Below are 22880 nucleotides of genomic sequence, written 5' to 3'. Positions count from 1 at the left end.
AGTTTTTACTTCATTTAGTTCTTTCTTTAATTCCGGAGTAGTCGGTTCTCTATTATTCATGTCTCTCATACTTAGTCTTTTTATTATGTCAGAGAAATTATGTTCATTAGGGCTGCTAAGAAGACTAGTGGGCTTATTCTTTGATTTAGTTATATTAATGAACTGAGTGATGATTTCCCTTTCTTCGTCTGGGTTTGTTATTTTTTCTATTAAATCTAATATTAGATTATCTTCATTGGTTAAAACATTACAATAACAACTGTTATCTTCTTTTGAACTTGTTGTTATGATTATGTGATCATCACTTATATACCCTATGAAATCAAAACTTGAATTAGATGTATCACTATCAAAATCACTACTACTATCAGAAATGTCTAATAAAATTATTTCATATATTTGGTTTCTCATTTTTTCATCTAAGATTATGTTATTTAATTTTTGTTTGACTTTGCAATTATTTTTATAATGTCCTACCTTTCCACATTTATAGCATATGGGTAATTTTCTTTTCCTCGATTTACCTTTATTTTTTGGCGAAAATTTTTTGATAAACTTATCTGTCTTTTTAGACTTCTTTCCCGAAAAGGATTTTGATTTTTCATGTTTGTGCTATTTTTTCTTTTTATGTGACTTTTCATTTAGATTAACATGATAACCAAATTGTTCGCAAAAGTCTCCTAATTCTTTTTTTCCGGAATAGAGAACCGACTATTTCGGATTTAAAGAAAGAACTAAATGAAGTAAAAACTGAAATATGAGATTTAACTAATAGAATTCAAATACTAGAATTACATCAAGAAATATACAAAGAAGAAAAGAATTATGAAGAATTAGAATTTGACCAATTAATGACTGAAGAAATTCCTGAATCATCAGGAACTCAACCTAAATATGTAAATCTAATTAATAAAATCATTACACAAAAATGGTTCACTCTAGTAACCATTATAGTTAATAAAGAATATAATTTTCAAAGTATAGCCTTATAGATTCAGGGGCAAATCTTAATTGTATAAATGAAGGATTGGTACCAACCAAATATTTTGATAAAACTAAACAAATACTTAATACTGCTGACGGAAGTAGACTAATAATAAAGTATAAATTATCTCAAGCAGAAGCATGTAATAATGGAAAATGCTTTAGTACACCATTCATAATGGTAAAAAATTTAAATGGTCTTTCAACTATAATTGATAATCACAAAATTACTTTTAAATTTATGGATACACCTAAAACTAAAGAATAAATAATGTTAAAACCTCTTTAGTAAATAAAGAGAAATTTCTTTGTTCCTTAAAATCAGAAATTAAATATAAACAAATAGAAGAAAAATTAAAATCCACAACTATGGCTGCTAGAATTTTAGAAATACAAAAACAAATAGAAACAGAAATTTGCAGTGATTTACCCAATGCTTTTTGGGAAAGAAACAAACATATGGTGAGCTTACCATATGAACCAGACTTTAGTGAAGATAAGATTCAAACTAAAGCTCGGCCCATACAAATGAATGTTCACCTGTTAGCTACATGCAAAGGAGAAATACAGGACTTATTAAATAAAAAATTAATTAGATCAAGTTCTTCCCCATGGAGTTGTGCAGCATTTTATGTCAACAAAAATGCTGAAAAAGAAAGAGGTGTACTAAGATTAGTAATCAATTATAAGGCATTAAAATGGATTAGATACCCAATACCTAACAAAAAGGATTTGTTAGATAGATTAGTAAATGCTACTTTATTATCAAAATTCGATTTAAAATCTGGATATTGGCAAATCCAAATAAAAGAAGAGGATCGCTACAAAACTGCTTTTAATGTACCCTTTGGGCAATACGAATGGAACGTAATGCCTATTGGTTTAACAAATGCCCCTTCAGAATTTCAAAAAATAATGAATGATGTTTTCAATCCCTATTCAAAATTTATGATTGTATATATTGATGATGTATTAATCTTTTCTACAGATATAGAATAACATTTTAAACATATCACAATTTTTATCAAAGCAATAAAAATAGCAAGACTTGTAGTATCTGCAAAAAAAATATGTTTGTTTAAAACAAACATAAGATTTTTAGGTCATAATATTTACCAAGGAACCATTCATCCCATAGAAAAATCTATTCAATTTATTGACAAATTCCTTGATATAATTCATATATATATATATATATAGCAATGATCGAATGCAACAGTTGTATCATAGTATAATGCAATGACACTTCTAGAAAACCATATTTGTGGTATTTGTATGACCTCAAATTATTTTGCACACACACTCTCTTCATCTCAATAATCAATCCCGCAAAAAACAAAAGTTCAATTTGAACCCTAGATATGTTCAAAATGAGTCCCATTTGAAAATGAATCTAGACCATTCATTTTGTGAATTTCAAGATCTTAACCTTTATAAACTCAAAACCATTTTTTTCTTTTTTAACATTGTTCATCTAATAATGATAAAGCCATCCAAAAAAATTGGAAATGAAAAAAATCCTTCTAACGCCTATATCTAAGCATCTCACCAAAATGAACGGTTAAACTGGATGGACCAAATTTAAAAAAAATGGAAAGAAAAATAGATACAATAGCTGAAAAATATAAAAAATATAAATAAAATTTGTCCATCTTCATTTAACTGATCAAATAGGTTAACCAGCTGGTCGGACCAGCGAAAACCAGTCAAACATTAGTTTTGACCGGTCTTTGACCAAACTCGATTTTTACCTTATACTAAAATAGCAAAGCGCCAATTGGTTGGACACCGATTCGTCTTTGATAACTGGGGAGAGAATGAAATGCCCACTATATGGATTTAAAGGTACTTTAAAAATTACCTAGCGGATGGGGCTGACAATGTGCCTAGTTTATTAGCCTACTCTTCAATCATGTTTTAGTGGAAAAATTTCAATCATATCAATTTCATTGAAAGGGATAAAATGGATGTAATCAATGTCCCCAGATATTATTTCGAATCACACATGAATTTTAATGACCAAAAATTTGCAATTGACACTGAAGAGAATTGCATAATACCTAGAATCTTACAAATATCTGAAATATTTACAAATTGTTCAATCTATAGCTCTGCAAAAATGTCTTGTTTCTCAATAAAGCAAATCATAATATAGTGGGGTTCTGGTATTTGAGATATGCATAATTCAAAGTTGTCTTTCAGGCCGTTGATTCTTTAAAGGTTGCAGTGTGTATAGAGCTGCGGCTCTAAACAATCAAACTAAAGCTTACCTTCAAATAGTATTGAGAAATGTTGTTTCAATACTAAAAATCTTTGTGATAACCTTAAAATATATTTTTATCTTTAATTATAAAATTTAACTCTTAAAAAATAGTGTAGATCAAGAAGATCTATGAAAACTTGAAAATTGATGGTCCAAAAATGTATTATAGAGATGCACTATTTTCAATACTTGAAATCAATTTTTTCTCTTGTCCATGCATCTTGATGTCAAGATGATCAATGTGACGATATTTTGGCATCAAAACAACCGCTTCTAGTAAAAATTTTGAAGTGGGTTCTAATTTGATTGTTTAGAGCCTCGGCTCTATGTAAACTTTTCCTTCTTTAAAATAGGGAACTATGGGTGTGTTTTGCTTGTCTTAAAAATATTGGCATCAAAATGATAAGAGTACGTTGTTTGGGCATGTTAGATATATTTCACTATTGCGTAATCAAAGAAGGCCTTATGTAGGGTGATGTTCGTATAAGTTGTCAACCTTATACTATTGAAGTAAGGTGCACTTCAAAACCATGCCAAAAATGCAATTTCGTTAGCACAAAGCCTTGCGATAATTATTGTTGTCCTCAATTATGAAATTTAAAGTTTTAGAACTGGTGACGATCAAACATATCTAAGAATACTTGATAATCTTAAAGATGGAAGGTCAAGATAATGTGTTAGAAGATGAATTATTTTTAGGACTAGAAAGTCCCATTTTTTCAATGTCTATGAATATCAAGGTCCAGATGATCAATTTGAAGGTTTTCTAGCATACAAATAACTTTCTTTAGTAGGTTTTTAGTTGGACCTTACTCGTATAATATAAGGTTGATGCTTTATATAAACTTTTTCCTTTTGTGAAACCATCCCCTTTCAAAAGCCCTCAAAGCTCACGTCAATGGCCCCTCCATCAAATTAGAAGTGATTTTAGATAATGCTAAGGACAGGTTTTGGTTGGTGTGAAAATATTTTCATGATAAAATTGTCTTACATACATTTGGTAAGTGAATAAAGCATATGAAAACAAAACTCATGCTAAAATATTTTATCATAAAATAGTCTACTTTGCATGAAAACAAAAGCACACCTCAACCCATTAAAAAGCATTTTTTTTTTCCGGTTATTAAAAGGAAACATTTCCTGGATTTTATTTTCACACGCGAACTCATTATTCACTATTTGCTATTTACAATATGATCCTAGGAGCCCCTCACACATATGGGTTGCATAGGACCCTCCTCAATCACCATCAAATCTCTTTACAGATCTCAAATCTCTTTACACCATCAAATCTCTTTAAAAGCGAACTTTCTTTCCCAAGCGCTACGCTACTATGGATGCATCTCAAAAATCCATTGAACAATATTGTTTTAATGTTGAAAAATCCATTGAACAATATTGTTTTAATGTTGAAAACCCTCTAATTGATCATCTCGACATCTAGATGTATGACGGTGGAAAAAGAATGAATTTGAGAAACACAAATAGTGCATCTTACAACATATTATTTAGACCGTCTATTTTCACGATTTTCATATGTTTATAGATCTACTTGATTTTAACTATTATTGGAGTTTAAAATTTTATAATTAGCTATGAAAATATATTTTGTGATAATCCTAAGAATATTTTACATCAAATTTATATGTTATGATAAAATTTGAACGTGACCCTTAATTGGATTATTTAAGGTTGCAACCTCATGGAAACCAAACCCTTGTTTAAAATCTATATTTTTCATTAATTTTTTATTTTTCATCATTTTTTAAATATGCTTTTTCTTTTTTTATTAGATTCTTTTTTTATTTTTTTATTTTTAACAATTTTTTGACTGCACGAAATTTGCCTAGTTAAGCCGGTTAAATTGGTCGGTTTACCGATTAAACTGATCGTTTTACCGGTTAGACCAGTTGAACCACTTCCGGCCCAATGTTCAGGTAACCATTACAGTTAGATTTTTCCAGCAACCTTATACAAACCACACCCATTTTTAAATACGGAATAATCTTTTATTAGGATTACTGAATTTAAATTCAAACGGGAAATATGTCCTTCAAGGAGTTACAACCCTCAGGTCCCTTATAACCCTTAGGTCGCATTTAACGAGATAAACGAATAAATCACATTTTTAACGAACAAAATACTCCATAATTAATGCATGGGAAAAGCTTATACAAAGCCGAGGCCCTAAGCAATCAAAATTTGAGCCTACCTCAAACCTTTCACTAGAAAATGTTGTTTTGATGCTCAAATATCTTCAAACTGATCATCTCAACATCAAGATACATGGGCATGAGAGAAAATGGATTTCAAGTTTGGAAAGTAGTGTATTTTGTAATACTTTTTTGGACCGTCAATTTTCAAGATTTTCAAAGTTTCATAGATATGTGAATCTACGCTATTTTTGAAGCTTTAAAACTTATAAATAAAGATGAAAATATATTTTAAGGCTCTCAAAAAGATTTCCAGTATTGAAACTGCATTTCTCGATACTATTTGAAGGTAGGCTCTAATTTGAATGTTTAGAGCCTAGGCTCTATACAAACCGAACCCTTAATGCATAATGGTTTTCTTTTTGGCAAAATTAATGGATGGCGATTAGGACGGATGTTAGGAGGCACGTTTTAAACTCCCATCGTCCGATCTCAACCTTCTAAAACCTACCACCTTCCAAAAAAAAAAGAAAGAATGATACGCGGCAACCAGTAAGAAGAAGAGAGAGAAATTCAAATTCTGAATATTCTTGGTGCTGATGTGGCATCACTTTATTGGGTTCACCCATCCGAACGTATAAAACCCTCTTCACTTTCTCTCTCCCCAATTCAACAGGACTCTCTCTGTATCTTTGAGAGCTATCTCTACCTTCTTTCTCTCTCTAAACTCTCTCTCTCTGGTTTCTTGGTTCACTGCGATTCTTTTTAAGTTGTTCCTCTGCTTTCTTGGTCCCCTATTTCAGTAAACTCTTTCTCTCTCTAAAATCTTTCTTTCTCTCTCTGGTTTCTTGGTTCAGTGGTAATCTTTTTACGTTGGTCTTCATCTTTCTTGGTCCCCTGTATAATCTTGGTTCACTGGTTTTTTCTGCTTTCTTTTTATGTTTCAGTATAATCTTTCTGTCTCTAAAATCTCTCTCTTTCTCTCTCTAAAATCTTTCTCTCTCTCTCTCTCTCTCTCTCTCTCTCTCTCTCTCTCTCTCTCTCTCTCTCTCTCTCTCTCTCTGGTTTCTTGGTTCCCTGCCCTTCATTTTACATTGATCCTCTGCTTTCTTGGTCCCCTGTTTCAGTAAACTCTTTCTCTCTTTAAAGTCTTTCTCTAAGATCTTTCTCTCTCTGGTTTCCCCTATTTCAGTAAACTCTTTCTCTCTCTAAAATATTTTTCTCTCTGGTTTTTTGGTTCACTGCTATTCTTTGTACGTTGTTCTTCATCTTTCTTGGTCCCCTGTATAATCATTTTACGTCTCAGTACAATCTTGGTTCACTGGTTTTTTCTGCTTTCTTTTTATGTTTCAGTAAAATCTTTCTCTGTCTCGCTAAGATTTTGAATAACATTAACCATGTTGAATTGCTCTCTCACTGAGGAAGAATTAGTTATCTGTAAATTTTTGAGAACCATGTAAGTTCTTTATTTCCCTATTGAATTTTTTACAGCTCTGTTGAAGCATTCTTTCTTGTACGGTTGGTTTCTCTCCCCCTGCAGAAGAGTCATTGATCTGTAAATTTTTTGAAAACCAGGTAACTTGGGTTGATCCTCTCTTTCTCTATATCCCTGAATTGTTTATATCCCTGTTGAAGCCTTCTTTCATTTACTGTTGGTTGCTCTCTCTCTCTCTCTCTCTCTCTCTCTCTCTCTCTCTCTCTCTCTCTCTCTCTCTCTCTCTCTCTCTCTCTCTCTCTCTCTCTCTCTCTCCGCGCCATAACAGGGATTAAAAATTGGAGACTCGCCTCTGGGCTCTGCCTTCAACTTGGCTCTCTGGCGAAACTCCGAGCACCGCCTGAGTTTACAATTCTCTAAAGGAATTACTTATCTCTTTGTTAAAAAACCAGGTTGCATTTCTCCTTCTATCCCTCCCTATGCACATCTTTTCTTCTATTTCAAATTCCTGAAAAACCAGTTCTGGGGTGCACTCTCTCTCCCTCTCCTGAAAAATGATGTGGTTCTGCCCTGTTTTCTCTCTCTTTCTCTCTCCATCAATTAACTCATAGTGTGGTGCAGATGACTAAGAAACGGAAGCAAGTCTCTAAGGTTGGAGAAGGGTTCGAAAGCACAGAGCGCATTGCTAAGATCAATGGCTTGAGAACTTGTGGATGTTCATCTCTGCATCGATATGACTTGGATTTTGAGGACAATTTGGCCAATGAAGAACGACAAAAAGAAGCCCCCTACCGGCTGCCATCACAAATCACAGGAAGGTACAGTGAGAGAGATGAAGGCAATGAAATGATGGGTATCTTAGAAAGAGAACAATCAGAAACTCCATGGATCCCAGAGGTTTCCTCGGAGGTTGCGCGTGATGAAGTTGAACTAGAAGCTGAATATTGCCCTGAGACCATAACTGAATATTTCAATCTCAAAAGCCAAAGGGGGAATAAAAGAGGACTCCTTCAAGAGATGATGAAGAAAGCAAAGATGCATCTCTTGGCATCTGGCTGGAAGTTGGAGCGCAGGTTGGCGACACAACACCGCTACTTTTCACCAAGTGGCAAGGTTTATTACTGTCTCTATCGAGCTTGTATTGGATATAAGAGAGAAGAAAAAGAAGAACAATGTTCTACTCGTAGTTGTATAGACCAGACAGGCTCCACCATAGATGAAACCTGTCCTCCTAGCCTGAACTCTCCACCCAATTTTTCCTTTTAACTCTGAAACTATAGAAAGAGGTACTCCAAAGCTCCCCATCTCTACTAGCAGTCCACCTAATGAAGAATTAACTTCTGGTTCTTCCACTCTGGACGTAGTTTCTGATGTTGAAATGGGAGATTTCTCATTGCCTGAAAATCCTGTGGAAGAAGAAGACTAGGTCACTGATGAAAACATAAGGCCTTCCGTATCGGAGAAACCTGGGTTAATCAAGAAGGTCAAAGATTTGAAGCCAGTGTATTCTCCTGTAGCTCTAAGATATTATCTTCTTCTATTTAAGAGTGATATCAGTGAAGGCCAGAAGATAAAGATTGGTAAATGGATGGCCCAAAAAGTAATGGAGCATCTCTTGGCTGTAGGGTGGTCACTTTCTTATGCCGTGAAGAAGTTAAGGTATGACAAGAGGTATAATTCGCCGAAAGGGAGCGCTATGCTTCGCTTCACACTGCTTGCCTATCACTAGACAGAGAAGTCATGGGCTTGGTGCAGAGCATAAATGGCAGCAAAATGAGGGACTCCTCTATCACTAAGAAGTCTATGGTGAGAAGGGATACAAGAATTAGCAAAGAGAAAATAAACAGAGAAACCCGAAAAGGTCCTGTCAATAGAAAGTTCAATTTAACAAATTCAGCTCCCCCACCATCTTCTTGGCCTCCACTGAGCACTAGTACCAATAGAGAGCTCGATTTAGCAAATTCAGTCCCCCCACCATCTCCCTTCGCTCTATTGTGTAGTAATGCCAATAGAGAGTTCGATTCAGCAAATTCAGTCCCCCCACCTCCATTGTGTAGCAATGTCAATAAAGAGCTTGATTTATCAAATTCAGTCCCTCCACCATTTTCCTTATCTCCATTGTGCACTAGGGGATCCTCTATTAGAAAGAAACAACGACAACGTCATTTGACCGGAGCCACTGATAGATAAGGAGATAAAACTTTTAAGGCTTCCAGTGTCTCACAGAAAAATATGAACCAATCAGGCCTTTGCCGTGAGCTTCGTAACCTTCTTGGCACCCAAAAGAAGCCAAGGATGTGTCATTGAGATTTGATAAGCCCTCTATTAGAACTGTTTTGTCATGGATGATAGATCATAATGTGATATTAGCAAGGGAAAAGTTGTCTTATTATGTAGATGGAGAGGACACTTGTGTTAAAGGAGAAGCAAGAGTAACTAGAGTAGGGATCAAGTGTAATTGTTGCAGTGAAGTCTATCGTATTGCGGATTTTGAGCCCCATGTCAAGACCCCATCCACCCAAATTTTTGTAGAGGATGGGAGATCACTTTATGATTGCCAAAGGCAAATGTTGGATCAGAGTGCGTTGAAAGACTTAAGGCTGAAATCATGTGATTGAAAGAAAGCAGATTACAACCAGTATGAAAGTGATGAAATATGCTCAATCTGCCACTATGGAGGAGAACTTGTGCTATGTGACTGCTGCCCCTCTGCATATCATTTGTCCTGCCTCCACCTAAAGGTTCGTCTCCCCTTTCTTTTTGCTACTTATATTGCTGAATTTACCTTGTACAATGGCTGTATTAATTAGTTTCTTAGAAATTTTATCATTAGTCTTGTTTCATATACTCTTTTGATAGCTATTGGTAAACTGTCTTGATGTTGTATTAGGAAAATGGTTTCCTATTTTTCATATATGAACAATGCTTGGTTAAATAGTTGTGTGTTATCTTCATTTCCTCCCCCATCAGATTTGTTCATGCATACTTCAATCAATGGAGTGGATAACAATGGCGAATACTTAATTTATGGGCACCCACTCCAATTAGCAGTGAAATATATTGGTTTGCTTCCAATTAGCAATGATGTATAATAATGAACTCTCTCAGTGTCTTTTGGTTGAATAACTATCTTGCGAAATTTTTCTCTTTAACTTTGAAAATACCAATTGTTGTTTAGATCACAGTATTTGGACATGTTTGATGGATTGTACACAAAACTTGATGAGATGATCCCACTTTTCTTGAACATTTTTATTAACTTTCATGTAGCGGGTTAGCTTGTTTCAGACAAAACTGTCGTGACAAATCCCTAAATTCAGGACAACGGAATTAGCAATTGAACAGAATAATAGTAGAAGGAATTTCCTATACAAGTCAAACAAGTTTCTAAGTTGCATTAGTTGCTTGTCAATCATTTGTAACTAATCTGAAATGTGTTTTTGCTGTAGGATTTTCCTGAAGGAGATTGGTTCTATCCATCGTGTTCTTGTGCCATATGCGGGCGGGGTGAAAGCAATGCTGATAGTGATCAGTTCACTGCAAAGACATTTGTTTATTGCGAGCAATGCGAGCGTAATTGTGAGTTTTCTCTCTATATCAAAAGACCTTTCCTTTCGTCTTTTTCTTTTCAGTTAAATGCTTAAAGTGGCCATTTATCTGTTTATTTTCAGATCATGTGGGTTGCTGCAATGAAAGAGGGCCCATGGCGCTGAAAAGCTATCCAAAAGGGAATTGGTTTTGTAGCAAGACGTGCTCAGATGTATGTTAATCTTTTGCGTCTCTTAATTTATTTTATTGGTTGAATACATTTTAGCTGCATGGGGATAGATTTATCTATTGTTATCTTGCTGTGACATTATAATATTTAGAAAATATTTTGGCTCTTGGTTATCTAACACTACCTTTTGATGGCCTTGATACATAAAGTCATAGACATGGATATGCTTCAAAGAATTTTGGTGGACTGCCTGATTGAATGCTTAAGAATATTAAAATTGGCATTCCTGATTACTAAATCTAGCACAACAATAATTGTCTTTCATAAAAATAATTCTATGTTCTGCCCCTTTTTATCCTCATCCAACACTTTGAAGAATCAAATATCAAAAATGAAAGTGTAACGTTGACCTTAATACCCAAGAAAAAAGGAGCGCATATGCATGTTTGACACCACCATTGTGGTCTTGATGTCCACGTCTAATACTAAAAGCTCAATCAATATCCTCAATTCTTCTATTAAACTTCTAACTGGCATCAGGAACTGACCACTTATCCAATTTGGGAGTAGTACTAATTAAACAGTGTTTAAAAAAAAAAAATCTCTCTTCCTTCCACCTCAGCTGTGTTTTCCATTTCCTATTTTATTTTTTGTGCAAGTTGATGACGCCATGGAGCTAGCAAAACACATAAATTCAGAGAAAATGTAAAGAACTCCAAACAATGCAGATGATTGAATACCCCACACCTTCCCTTGCCACTACAAGATAAAAGGAGCATGATTAGAAGGAAATTGACTGGTTACTGCATTACTTAAGAGACTCTCTGACAAATTTAGTCCATTCTACAAATATCAAGTACCAATAACGCCTTTCTTTGCCCATCGGATCACATTTAGGCAGTCACCTTCTATGATGAGAAACTACAGGTGTCTATAAATTTTTCCCTTTCCACCAAGGTACATGTTCCTTACTCGCAGTTTAGCCCTTTGGACCTTTGCTGAAGGTACTGAACCATTTTATTCTTTCCAACTTAGCATGTTTTTTTTTATTCAAGTGGAGGCCTTAGTATCCATTCCAACAACCTTCACCTTTTAAGATATTGTATCCTCTCTTTTTGCCTTGCCAACCTTTTGAAAACATAGACCATATCCTCCAATATCTACCCTCAACAGACATATATCATCTGGCAGCAAAAGATCTTTACCTACCTCACTTATTCTAGCCCAGTTTTTATTTAGTGCACCAACAGATGCCAGTTTTTGTCATTCATTAAGGGTAGAACTGCCTCTCTTTTTTTCTTTCAAGGAGGGAAAAAATTATCTTTTTTAATATAAAAAAATACAAATATAAGAACTTTTCTAAGCGAATTGTCATATCTGACTGTTCCTCTTTATCTTTTTCTTGCTTTCTTGTTCTTTTTTTATTTGACCATTTCGCAATGTCTGTCCTCCTTTCCCATGCTGCATGTATTAAGGGTGATATTGCTAAGTGACAGGTCTCAATCAATGTTAAGTGGCCTTTAGGGTGGATGCACCTTCACAAATTCAATTGCCTAGCTCATTAGGTCTTATGCTAGTTGATCCGATGGCTTGTTTCATAATGTAGCTGACTATTTTGGGTATTGACTTTTTCATTGCACTAGTAGGCTGGTATATTGCAACATTTTCATCGCCACTCGTGTAATGTGAATTACATATGATCTAGTCCATGCTATTAAAAGCACAAGTATCTTTAGGCTTTTATTCTTTGCATTCAGAAGCTGTCTGAAATGTCAATACATGGAACCTTAGAGATGTGTAGGGCTTGCTAAGATAGCTACTGAGACAATATCTTACTAGATAGAATTCGTAGGGTGAAAGGGATTTCGTAGAATCTTACTAGATAGAATCTTCTTACTGTCAGAACAGTAGGCATTACCTTTTTTAAGTATAAGTTGGAATTTATTTCTGCCTTTGTCCACAAGTTTTTGTGTGTTTATGATTTATTTTTAGTTAAGTTACATTGTTTGAAATTGTTCACTGAAATGTAATCAATTGGAGGTAATTATGATTTTTTCTAATGCTTCTTGCTCTTATTGTTTGTAGATTCATACATGCCTAAATGACCTTCTAGGCAAACGAATTACAACAAAGATTTCAGGCATAACTTGGACACTTCTCAGAGCTAGGAGAAATTTGCAATGAGTGCAATAACCCAGAGATTGAGGAGATGACAGGGTATCATTGCAAACTTTGTGTTGCATTTGATATCTTACATGAGTGTTTCGTTCCAGTGATTGAACCCTGGACAAACAGAGATATTGTTGTGGACCTCCTCTCTAATAACAGGTAGCCTTTTTTCTATTGAATGATACTATGAAGTTTTTAGTTTATAAGTAAATCATTTCATTCACTGTGAGTGCAATCTTGCATAATTTTTCTGATATGATTGATTGTTGCTTGGGATACTTGTAAGTTTTGCTTCTAGAAAAGGTTTTCACATATAAACTTTTCTTGTCTAACATAGTTTATGATAAAATAAGGTAGTTTTAGAGTCCAAAAAGTGACAACCAAGAGGGTTGAAAAAGGATCAAATTACATAGAGGTGAAACCTTGTCTAACTTGCGTTGGTTAGGAGCTATTATGTAGAATACTGTTTTATATAGGGATTGTATAATATGAGACCATTTATCTTTGATATAAGGAGGTCACAAATGCTACTTGCTATTGGATATCAAATTGGATGGCTTGGGTTGGGACACAAAGTTCGAGAATTTTTTTGAACTTTGAGTCCAGTCAATGACACTCTCACAACCACCCAATTTGAAATCTGATAGACGAGAGTGATCGTAACCTCCTTGTATTGGAAGTGAATAGTCTCTTTGTACTTTTCTTTTTATGTAGATTATCTTTGTTCGTATGATTGAGATTTGCATAGACAAATTACTTGATGAAATCTATATTATGTAATAGCATGAGATCCTTGATGATAACATCATGAAACCCAATGCGTGAAATAAACAGCTATATGATTTGCCTATTAGAGAATATTTCTAGATTTCTGTACATGCTTATGGTTAGAGGTATTTCTGATGTTTAAGACTAGTGTATGACCATTTTTATCTTTTGTACTTGTTTATATTTTTCTTTAAGGGAGATATTTCTTCCTGTCTTAATGAGAGGTAAATTTTACTTCCAAAGTGCTTTGACTTAACTTGGAGTGTCAACCTTGGGCAACTTTGTGCTTCCCTTGGAATCAGTGCTTGAAACCCTAAACCTTGAAACCATTATCTCTATATGCTAGACATCTATTGTGATATCCCTTGCATATGTTGAGTTTGTGACCAGACATGTTGCTCTTTGCATACACTTGGATTAAAAAGAAAATAAAGCAGTAATAGGATAGGGTATAATTTTGTTCCTAGGTTACATAATCAGCATAAGGAATTATTTCCATGAGATCATGTGGAGGAAACAGGTGCAAGGCTTGATTTTCTTGGTACATCTCACTGATATGAGTGGAGTTTACACTTCCTAGGAGTTCAATGTTCTGTACATGTCAAGTAAAGTCATGTCTCTTGTGATGAGATCACAAGGGTTTTTAGCTTTACCAGCTTGATTGCTGGGTCCAAAATTATGGTTATGTTCATCTTCATAGAGATAGAAACAACTTATGGCTTATACTCTGGCATTAGTATTGCGTTAGATTTTCATTTTCTTAGGAGTATAATATCTGATGATTTTTTCGGTTATTGAGTTAGATTTTGATTTTCTTAAAAGTATAATATCTGATGTTTTTTCGGTTTTGGGGTTATCCAAAAGGAATATTAAACATTTTAGTAGCCATAGATTTAGATTATGGCTCTCATCATTTTCTCATAATAGGACCTGAATGTGATTCGATTGGTTCTCTAAGTCTTAGTGGGAGTAGTTAGTTATAACTAGCTTTGCGTGCATAGGGAGATGGCAAGACCTCTAAGGGGCTATTATTCAACGAGGAATCACGATTGAGGGGCACTAAATATGGTAGAAGGGGTAAGCCTAGAAGAGTAATGTATTAGTCGAAAAGTGTACTGATTGGCTAAGGGCTTTTGATGGTGTCCTAGTTGAGTAAGGTAGCTCTTACCCTAATGAGTTTCTTGTCAGAATCTCTACATATTATTTAAGAGTGGAAAACCAAAACCTAATGTACAATTTTCGGTTTTAATGCAGTGATATCCATGATGTGCATTGGTGCCTAATGTAGATAAAGTAGAGCTAGTCCATTGGGTGATTTTGACATCAGAAAGAAGAATGCCCTTAATGAATCTACTCGAGTTACATTAGTTTGTTTCAAGTTTGGAATTCTCATCCCAATAGATAAAGAATTACAAACACATGTCTACATTTGGTTGTTAGGTGTGTTCATACTTCATGGTGAAATGAAATATCTAACAAATTTAAAATATAAAATGGATGCCCTGATCTCAGGGAGTCCTAGAAACTACTTTGAGATAATCATATTTAGAGACTCCAGCATGACTCACAACATCTATAGTGAGATTTGACCATATTCATTTTATTGTGATTCATTTCTTGCCAAAATGGTGCACATTTTGATTAAAATGTAAACCTCAATTTTATTCACTTGATCTGAGCAAGTTGTACCTGTGTATTTTAACTTGATCTGAGCAAGTTATTTTGAATGATTAAATGTAAAATTTCTTGTATTTGAGCAATATTTTATGACTTAATATCCTTCTCAAAGTTATTTCTAAAAGCTTATCACGGATTTCAATGAATTTTGTGTGTCCATATGTTAATTGAAAAGATTGGACCTTGAGGGTTTCTACACCCTCATACTTGAAAATGAGGATGATGAGATGATATCGGTAGCTATAATAAGGTAAGTGTCATCTCTTTTCCTTTTTATATTTTTTTAGAGAAAATACACAGTTGTAATTGTATCCACTTCTTGTCTCAGTAATATTTGAGTTTGTAGTCATGCCTATTTTTTTATTAAGGCTATTTGTTTATTGACAAATCTTCATTGCAGGGTCCATCGGGAGCAGATAGCAGAGCTTCCATTAGTTGGAACTTCTATTAAGTTCCAGAGACAGGGGATGTGCCATCTTCTCATTGATGATCTTGAGAAGGTATTCATGATTTTATTTGAGCTTTTGCTTCACTAACTGTGCTTAGAACATAATACACTGATATCTTGTTGGATCTTCTTTTGGATCATTTTTGCTAACATATTTTCCATGTCTCTTTTGTTAGCTTTTGGCTAGCTTGGGCGTTGAGAAGTTGTTGCTGCTGGCGGCACATCAAGTGAAGAAGTTCTGGGAGAATATTGGATTCCAAGTGATGGAAAAGGAACTAATTGAAGAATATGTAATCCTGAATTTTCAGGAAACTACTTTGTACGCTAAAATGATAATTTAATAAAATTGAAAATATTTAATTATTGTGAATGGATGTTCATTTTTTTGTTGGTTATGGATGGCTTTCAATGGTTCTATTTCTTTAAAAAATTAATAAAAATAATTGTGGTCAACCATTTTGGAAATGGGGAGCTAAGATGGTATCTAGTAGTATCCCGTGTCCGCATTGTCATCGAATAATGTTATTCTCTCTCTTTCTCAAAACTATATGTTTGAAAGTTTGGATGTGTAAGCACATTAGCAAGTGGAATGTTACCCTGGCCATACAGGTCAAATGGATTTATTACTGCCTTCTACTAAGGCTGCTCCTGCTCATGCTCATCTACATGCAATCAAGGATAGAAAGAGGGAATAATAGATGCTAGTGAAATGGTTCACAGTGATGATAAAGAAGAGAGGAGGGAATATTTGAGGGAGGTATCTTCTTGCAATCCCAAAATGAGAGCACCCAAATTTGATGATTCTTTATCATGGAGATAGAGAGAGGGGCCAAACATGTCCACTGAAGATACAAAGCTTGGCTCAGCAGCTGCTTCTAGTGTTAATAGGTTTGCCAATGATGGTAGTTTCTTGGCTCAGTTTAATCAATGCATAAGCAAGGATATTGATGGTTGTGCCGCCCATCTCATAGAGTTGACAAGGCAAATGAAACTAGTGAACCTAGAATAGTTTCTAGCAAGCATGATGGTGCTAGTGGTGAATCTTTGGTTAGTAATCAAGGATTGAGCGCAAACCAGTGGGCTGCTGTGGTATTGCAGCTACGCATGAAAGGGAAGCATGAAGAGACAGCAAGGCTTTTGTTATGATATACTTGTCACTTTATCAGCTACTTTTTTGATCATGTATACTGTTTATTCGATGGTTTTAAAGTTATGTTTGTGCACAGCCATGGTTTTATATATTGTACATTGCTATGCTTGTATGTAGCTTGATCATCCATAGCTTGACATATACATCTACACTATCCTTTTTTAAGAAACTATATATAACCTGAGAACTCCTTACTTGTATTTTGTTTTCAGAAAAAATCAACGACAATGCGTGCCACATTGAATCCAGAGCACAAAGCTATCATGCAGGGTAATTCCACAAGGTAAATGCGACATTTTAAATCATCTTTGATTAGAAATGTTGAACGCTTCTTATGATGAATTTCCGTTGGTCATCATTTTCTGTTAGCACAAAAATTGTTATAAGAAAAATACTGTACGTTTTCTTTTTTGTTTTTCTTTTTTATAATAAATTGTACACTCTATGTCTCTTTGCTGAATTTTCCTTGCACATTCTTACAGACATAGTTCTGGGGAATTTTATGCTCAAAAGAAAAGGGAGGAAGATGCTGACATGCATCTGGCCAAGAGAATAGTTCAGAACAAACAATACACAACATATCAAGAGGCAGATGATGAGTATGATTTTGATAAAGCACCAAGAAAAAAGCAAAACGAACAAGGAAAATCTGCATTAGAGCAAAAATTAACAGAGAATACCAGTTTCCAGCCACAATTAGTGACCCAACAAGAGTGATGCCATGTTTGCTTTGAGAATCTCATTACACCAAAACATCTTGTCTTATCCATTGCTAATTTCAAGGACATTGTTGCATTTTGCCAATGCAGGAAAATTGGTCATGTTTATCTCTCAGGGGATGTGCACCATAATCCATCAGACTATGATAAAGCCGTCCACCAATGGCTATTTATCTTTGTCCATGGAATGATGAGTGGTGTTGGAGAGAGATTGTGAGCCACCACTTGGTTGTCTTGTTTGGTGTGTCCCACTGTCTCCATCACTATCCATCATGTCCTTGGATGATGATGACCCTATAAACAACGGTTTCCATAGTCAAAGGCATTGTAGCATACTTTATCTTTCTCCGATTCATTTCATTCCATAGGACTCGTGTTTGCTATCTTGAAGTTTGATTTGACGTAGATGTGAAAGCATCAATCATTTAATGTTGTCCCTTCATTTGCAGTATAAAGGATCGAATCGAAACTTTGATGATGTGCATGGAATGAAATCCGTAAATTCAGAAAATGTCTTGTTAGAATGTTTGCTGAACAAGAAAATAATGTGATTTTTATCGGGACTGCTATGGGATTATCACAACAGCGTCGTCACTGCATGGTTGGATGCATACCTATACCATGTGATATTGTCTCTAAAGCCGCCATGTATTTTAAACAGGTTGGTTTCTTGAATAGTATTGTATGTACATTTTGCATTTTTTATGTATTGCTTGACAACAGAACTTATAAGGAAAAATTCAGGCCACTAAATTGATAGCCTAACTTTATAACCAAAGCCTTCCATTTTTCTAGCTCTTCAGAGTACTTAAATTCGTATCAACTTAAGTTAAGTGGCTTTCTCCAAATGTACAATCAGTGATCACACTTTCTAGGTTCCATTCTTTGTTTTTTTTTTCGACATTGTAACATTTGGAATTTGTTCTTTCATGTTGTTTTATTCCTGGACTTTAAAATCACTTAGATGAGCTATTTTTGTGATTGAAATCAGGTGAAAACTGTTAGTTGGCAGACAATTGACAAGGCCGAGGAAGAGTAAGAGCCAGCACACGAAGAAACTGATAGACACAAGCATGAAAGGGTTGTGCCATTCCATCCCAAAAGATTTCTGTGTGGAATTCGGTTTGGAAAAGGGTTTTCTACAAGTCATTGATGGTGAAAAGCAATTGGAGACCAACATAGGCCTGATTCTAATTAGAGGCATGCATGAATTCCCAGTTGAAGGTATGTACAGGCGCAGGCAGCATGAATCAGTTGAGGCCCAAAAACAAGCAGCTTCAAGGTTTGCTCTTAAGTGGCAACCTTTTGATTGGACTAGGCTACTATAACTTTCTGGAATTGGAAAATATAATTGTTTTGGTTTGCATTTTGAATTTGGCTTCTGCTGGGTATAAAGTATAAACTTATAATCTCTTCTAATTTACATGATTGTCATAATAGAAGAAAAAACTGTGGTATTTCATTTCTGAAAACTTTATGGTAATACTCTGTAGTTGGGAATAAGTTGATTGAATAGCTTTGGCTTTCATGGTTTATGCTATAGCCCAGCTGCTTTATATTGAGGAGAAGATGACTAGCAATGGTTGTATGTCAACTCTATCATTGTTTGCATCATAAACCATTGTTAATTATCGAAACACCAAAAAATGGGATTGCATAATGTTTTAGTTATAGGACCACCCTACGAATATCCAAAAAATAAATAAAATAAATTGAAAATTAAGTGGCCCGATATTTGAAACTTCATGGACAAAATTAGACAAAAATAAAAAAAATCAAGGGAGTACAACCTCATGGCAATATTACCTAACTTGTGGACCATTTGGAAAATTTCAGTAATTTTTTGTGGCCTGTATTTTTGTTTAACCAAAAAAAAAAAAAACCTGAAAAAATTTGAGAAGCCTAAGAAACACTGGTATTTGTCTGACCCCTTTGCCATTTATTTACATTTATCAATTTAGGGTATTGCAAATACTAGAGCTTCTTGTAAATATTTTTTTCAAAAATAAACATATTTTAGTATATGGAAACCTCAGTCATTACCCACAATAAATAACAAGCAAAAAATATGTGATTTAATTTGATCACCTATAATTTCACAATCTTCATAAACCAAGCAAATCCATGAAAGAGGGGCATTTCTAATGTTAGCAACAAAGTTTTATACCTCATCTCTAAAATATGCACCCTCTTCATTGCTCCCATAAAAATGTTCTAAAGTTTAGGCTGTCCTCCCACAAGAACTAAGCAAATAATTAATAATTAATCAAACTTTGAGGGTTTACAAAGGGACGTGGTTTTTAAATTGTGTTCCCTTGGGAGTACATTGTACATCTACACCTTCGGCATTATCCATTGCTCATTCAATCAAACGGTGGATAAGGCTCCACTTAACATGAGCCTGGCACCCATTTCCTGTTCTCTCCCTCCTGCTTGTTTCCCTCAACCCATTTTCTCCCCTTTCCTCTTCCTCTTCATTATCTCCATGAGCCACCGTTCTTCCCAACATTGCTTCGAAAACTTGGTTCGGTTAAGCAATTCGGTGTTTTGGTAGATTCGAAGTCTTTAAATATAAATAAAGTATACATGTATCTATAAAAATACATTAAGATAGAAAAATATAAATAAAGTATACATGTATATATAAAAATACATTAAGATAGAAAAAAGATCTTGCTAGCGCATGGGTTGATAGAATAGTATAAATCCAATAATCGAGATTAAAGTTGGGTCAATCAAATGATCACAACTGCATTTTGTATTTGAATTTTTAAGTTTTTTTATAAATCCAAATCACATAACATTTAGGACGTCATCCCTTCTCATCAAGGTGTACCTAATAAAATATTAAAATAATTATTTAGAAAAAAGAGTCAAAATATCTTTAAAAGATTTAGAGGTATTTTGGTCTATTTAACTTTTGTGAATTATTTATTTGATATTTTTATTAGATCACCTATTTTGTAATGATAAACACATCAAATTTCAAGTTATTTGGATTGGTAGAAAAAATTAAAATTTAAATACAAAATATAATTGTGACCATTAGATCGTCCAAGATTCAATATGGGTTTATTATAGCTGTCGGCTAACGAGCTGACTTTAGATTCTTACAGATATTTTAAATAAATTTTATTTAAAAAAAACAATATCTATCTGAAAAAAAGATAATTTTGTGCTTGGGTGAAGAGGTCGAAACTTGAGCAGCAACTGAGATCGAAGCGGGCCAAAGCACAATGTTGTGCTTCGGAGGAAGAGGCTGAATCCGACCAAGATGGCCAGAGTGGCCCGAAGTAGATGAACCAGAACTTCGCTTTGCGAGGCAGAAAATCCGAATACTTGGGCCGCTTCCTTCTCGGGTAACTACATTATAGAAGAATATGAGAGAGAAGTTTCTCATTATTTTTTACTGTATATATAACAAAAGGAGAAGCAAATGTCTGTCTTCTCCAGTTTGCTTCCTTCTCTCTCTTTTCTGAATGAAGGCTAATTGCTTTGCCCATGGAAATTTAATTGTTATGAATGCACAATGATTGTATTTTTTCAAAATCCAAATTTGCTTCCATTTTGTTTTCATATGCACTTTCTTCTTAGTAATTCCAATTTACAAAGGAATTGTTGTTGAGGATATTAATTTTGTATTCATTTGGAGCATGGTTAAGGATGACTAATATTCCTTGTAACCCTGGAAATTAGCAAAGATTCATGCTTGAATTTTTTGTTCTAAACATTTTACATTAGATTTATGGGATATGCTACCTATTATTTTAGTTGATATGCTTGCTAATTATGTTTATTTTTTAAAGACTATATTAGGTAGTGATTTACTCTGTATCATGGGTGGTTGGTATTTTCCTTTCATTGTACTTAAAGAACAAACTGGAAGATTTTTAAGAACCTCCAACTCCTGTTTTTGTTTTTTTTTCTTTCTTTTTTTTTTTTTAAGGCTTACTGAGCTACATGACTTTACTTTAAGGGACCCAATTGAGCAAATGGATTTTGGGGGATGGATTTTTAATATCTCTACACGATATTAAAATTCTTTGGAAATTAAAATCCTGGAAAATCATCTAATTTTTCCACGATTTCATTTCATTCCAAACCAAAACCTGTTTTTTTGGATCCGTGGATTCCACTAATTGGCCTCTCAACCCGAAAAGGCACGTTTAGTAGGTATGAAACTACTTTCATGCGAAAATTATATTACACACGTTTGGTACATGATAAATACGAAAAACTACATCAAATTTTATTGAGAAAAATTACTTAAATTTTTTTAATGCGGAAAACTATCTCAAAAATTTTAAAGAGAGAAACTATTTTTGATTCTAAGTTTTAGAGAGAGGAAATTATATCAAAATTTTAGAAAGAGAAGCTATATCAAATTTTCGAGAGATTACTTAAAAGTTTTAGAGACAAACTATCTGAAAATTTTTAGAGAGAGAAACTCTATCAAATTTTAAGTTTTCAGAAGAGAAAACATATAAAAATTTTAGAGAAAGAAACATTATCAAATTTAAGAGAGAAAGTACCTAAAAATTTTTAGAGTGATAACTATTTCAAATTTTTAGAGAGAGAAAGTATCTTAAAATTTTAGAGAGAGAAATTGTATTAAAGTTTAGGAACATAAACTACCTAGAATGTTTAAAGTGAGAAAAATATCTCAAACTTTTTTAGAGAGGAAAACTATCTCAAGTCTTTTTAGAGAGGGAAAATATCTCAAATTTTTAGAGAGAGAAATATCTCAAATCTTTTGAAATAATTTCAAAATCTTTAGAGAGAAACTATTCAAATTTTAGATAGAGAAACTATCTCAAATTTTTTGGAGAGATACTATCCCAAATTTTGAGTTTTAGAACGAGAAAGTACATTAAAATTTTAGAGAGAGAAACTATATCCAATTTTGTTACCAAACAATGGACATGTAAATGATTGTAAGGAATAAATAAATTTTATATTGTATATCCAAATAAGAGACTTGAAAAATCCATCTCAAGAATCCTTAATATTGAAAATCTATAGATTTTTTTGGATTATAAATACCTAAAATTTCTAATGTCCTATTATCCAAACGAACCCTAGAAGACAATACTTCACTACTAACAGAGCTTAGCAAATCGCTACCATCTGTATAACTTATTAAAAAAAGCATAGTTTTCAAACAACTAAATAGGAAAATCCCTATATATCAAGAGACCATCATAGGGAGATCCATTACCATATATAAGGATGCAATCTTATAATGTAGAACAACGGATGCACCTCAAAAATCTATCAGAAAAGGTAGTTTTGATGTTGAAAAACCCTTTCATTGATCATCTCAGACATCGAGATATATGACCATGAAAAATAAAAATATTTTAAATATCAGAAATAGTACATTTTACAATATATTA

At 33.9% G+C, this 22880-nt stretch overlaps 2 protein-coding genes across 3 annotated transcripts; both read left to right on the top strand.

The window, feature by feature from the left end:
• The first annotated feature begins 8582 nt into the window (after positions 1 to 8582).
• LOC148781081 (increased DNA methylation 1-like) lies at positions 8583 to 16008 on the top strand. Of its 2 annotated transcripts, XM_088872973.1 has the most exons (7): positions 8584 to 9576; positions 10285 to 10414; positions 10507 to 10595; positions 12639 to 12881; positions 15343 to 15417; positions 15568 to 15667; positions 15792 to 16008. In XM_088872973.1, exons 4-7 carry the CDS (start codon positions 12763 to 12765, stop codon positions 15954 to 15956), a joined length of 459 nt encoding a protein of 152 aa, XP_088729099.1. In that variant the 5' UTR covers positions 8584 to 9576; positions 10285 to 10414; positions 10507 to 10595; positions 12639 to 12762; the 3' UTR covers positions 15957 to 16008. The 2 variants fall into 2 exon arrangements, with proteins under 2 accessions (XP_088729100.1, XP_088729099.1); XM_088872974.1 differs by lacking the exon at positions 15343 to 15417 and having other exon boundaries at positions 8583 to 9576.
• Positions 16009 to 16450: 442 nt separating this feature from the next.
• Positions 16451 to 20781, top strand: LOC148781080 (uncharacterized). Its single transcript, XM_088874704.1, has 7 exons — positions 16451 to 16503; positions 16587 to 16704; positions 16978 to 17048; positions 17248 to 17478; positions 17575 to 17697; positions 18497 to 18766; positions 20676 to 20781. Exons 1-7 carry the CDS (start codon positions 16451 to 16453, stop codon positions 20779 to 20781), a joined length of 972 nt encoding a protein of 323 aa, XP_088730830.1.
• The last annotated feature ends 2099 nt before the right edge of the window (positions 20782 to 22880 follow it).

Source organism: Amborella trichopoda, chromosome 8 (assembly GCF_054954075.1).
Source record: "Amborella trichopoda isolate Santa Cruz 75 chromosome 8, AtrichopodaSantaCruz75HAP2 v2.0, whole genome shotgun sequence".
NCBI classification, from domain to species: Eukaryota; Viridiplantae; Streptophyta; class Magnoliopsida; order Amborellales; family Amborellaceae; genus Amborella; species Amborella trichopoda.
Note: the sequence above shows the minus strand (reverse complement) of the source record. Positions and strands in the feature narration are given on the sequence as shown.

What these genes read in the sequence shown, in the direction of transcription:
- LOC148781081 (XM_088872973.1), top strand. Translation starts at nt 12,763, where the DNA reads ATGACAGGGTATCATTGCAAACTTTGTGTTGCATTTGATATCTTACAT. An exon ending in GACCTCCTCTCTAATAACAG is followed by an intron (nt 12,882 to 15,342) that starts GTAGCCTTTTTT and finishes TTAATTGAAAAG; the next exon opens with ATTGGACCTTGAGGGTTTCT. An exon ending in ATATCGGTAGCTATAATAAG is followed by an intron (nt 15,418 to 15,567) that starts GTAAGTGTCATC and finishes TCTTCATTGCAG; the next exon opens with GGTCCATCGGGAGCAGATAG.
- LOC148781080 (XM_088874704.1), top strand. Translation starts at nt 16,451, where the DNA reads ATGTCCACTGAAGATACAAAGCTTGGCTCAGCAGCTGCTTCTAGTGTT. An exon ending in CAAACCAGTGGGCTGCTGTG is followed by an intron (nt 16,705 to 16,977) that starts GTATTGCAGCTA and finishes TTTTGTTTTCAG; the next exon opens with AAAAAATCAACGACAATGCG. An exon ending in ATGCAGGGTAATTCCACAAG is followed by an intron (nt 17,049 to 17,247) that starts GTAAATGCGACA and finishes ACATTCTTACAG; the next exon opens with ACATAGTTCTGGGGAATTTT.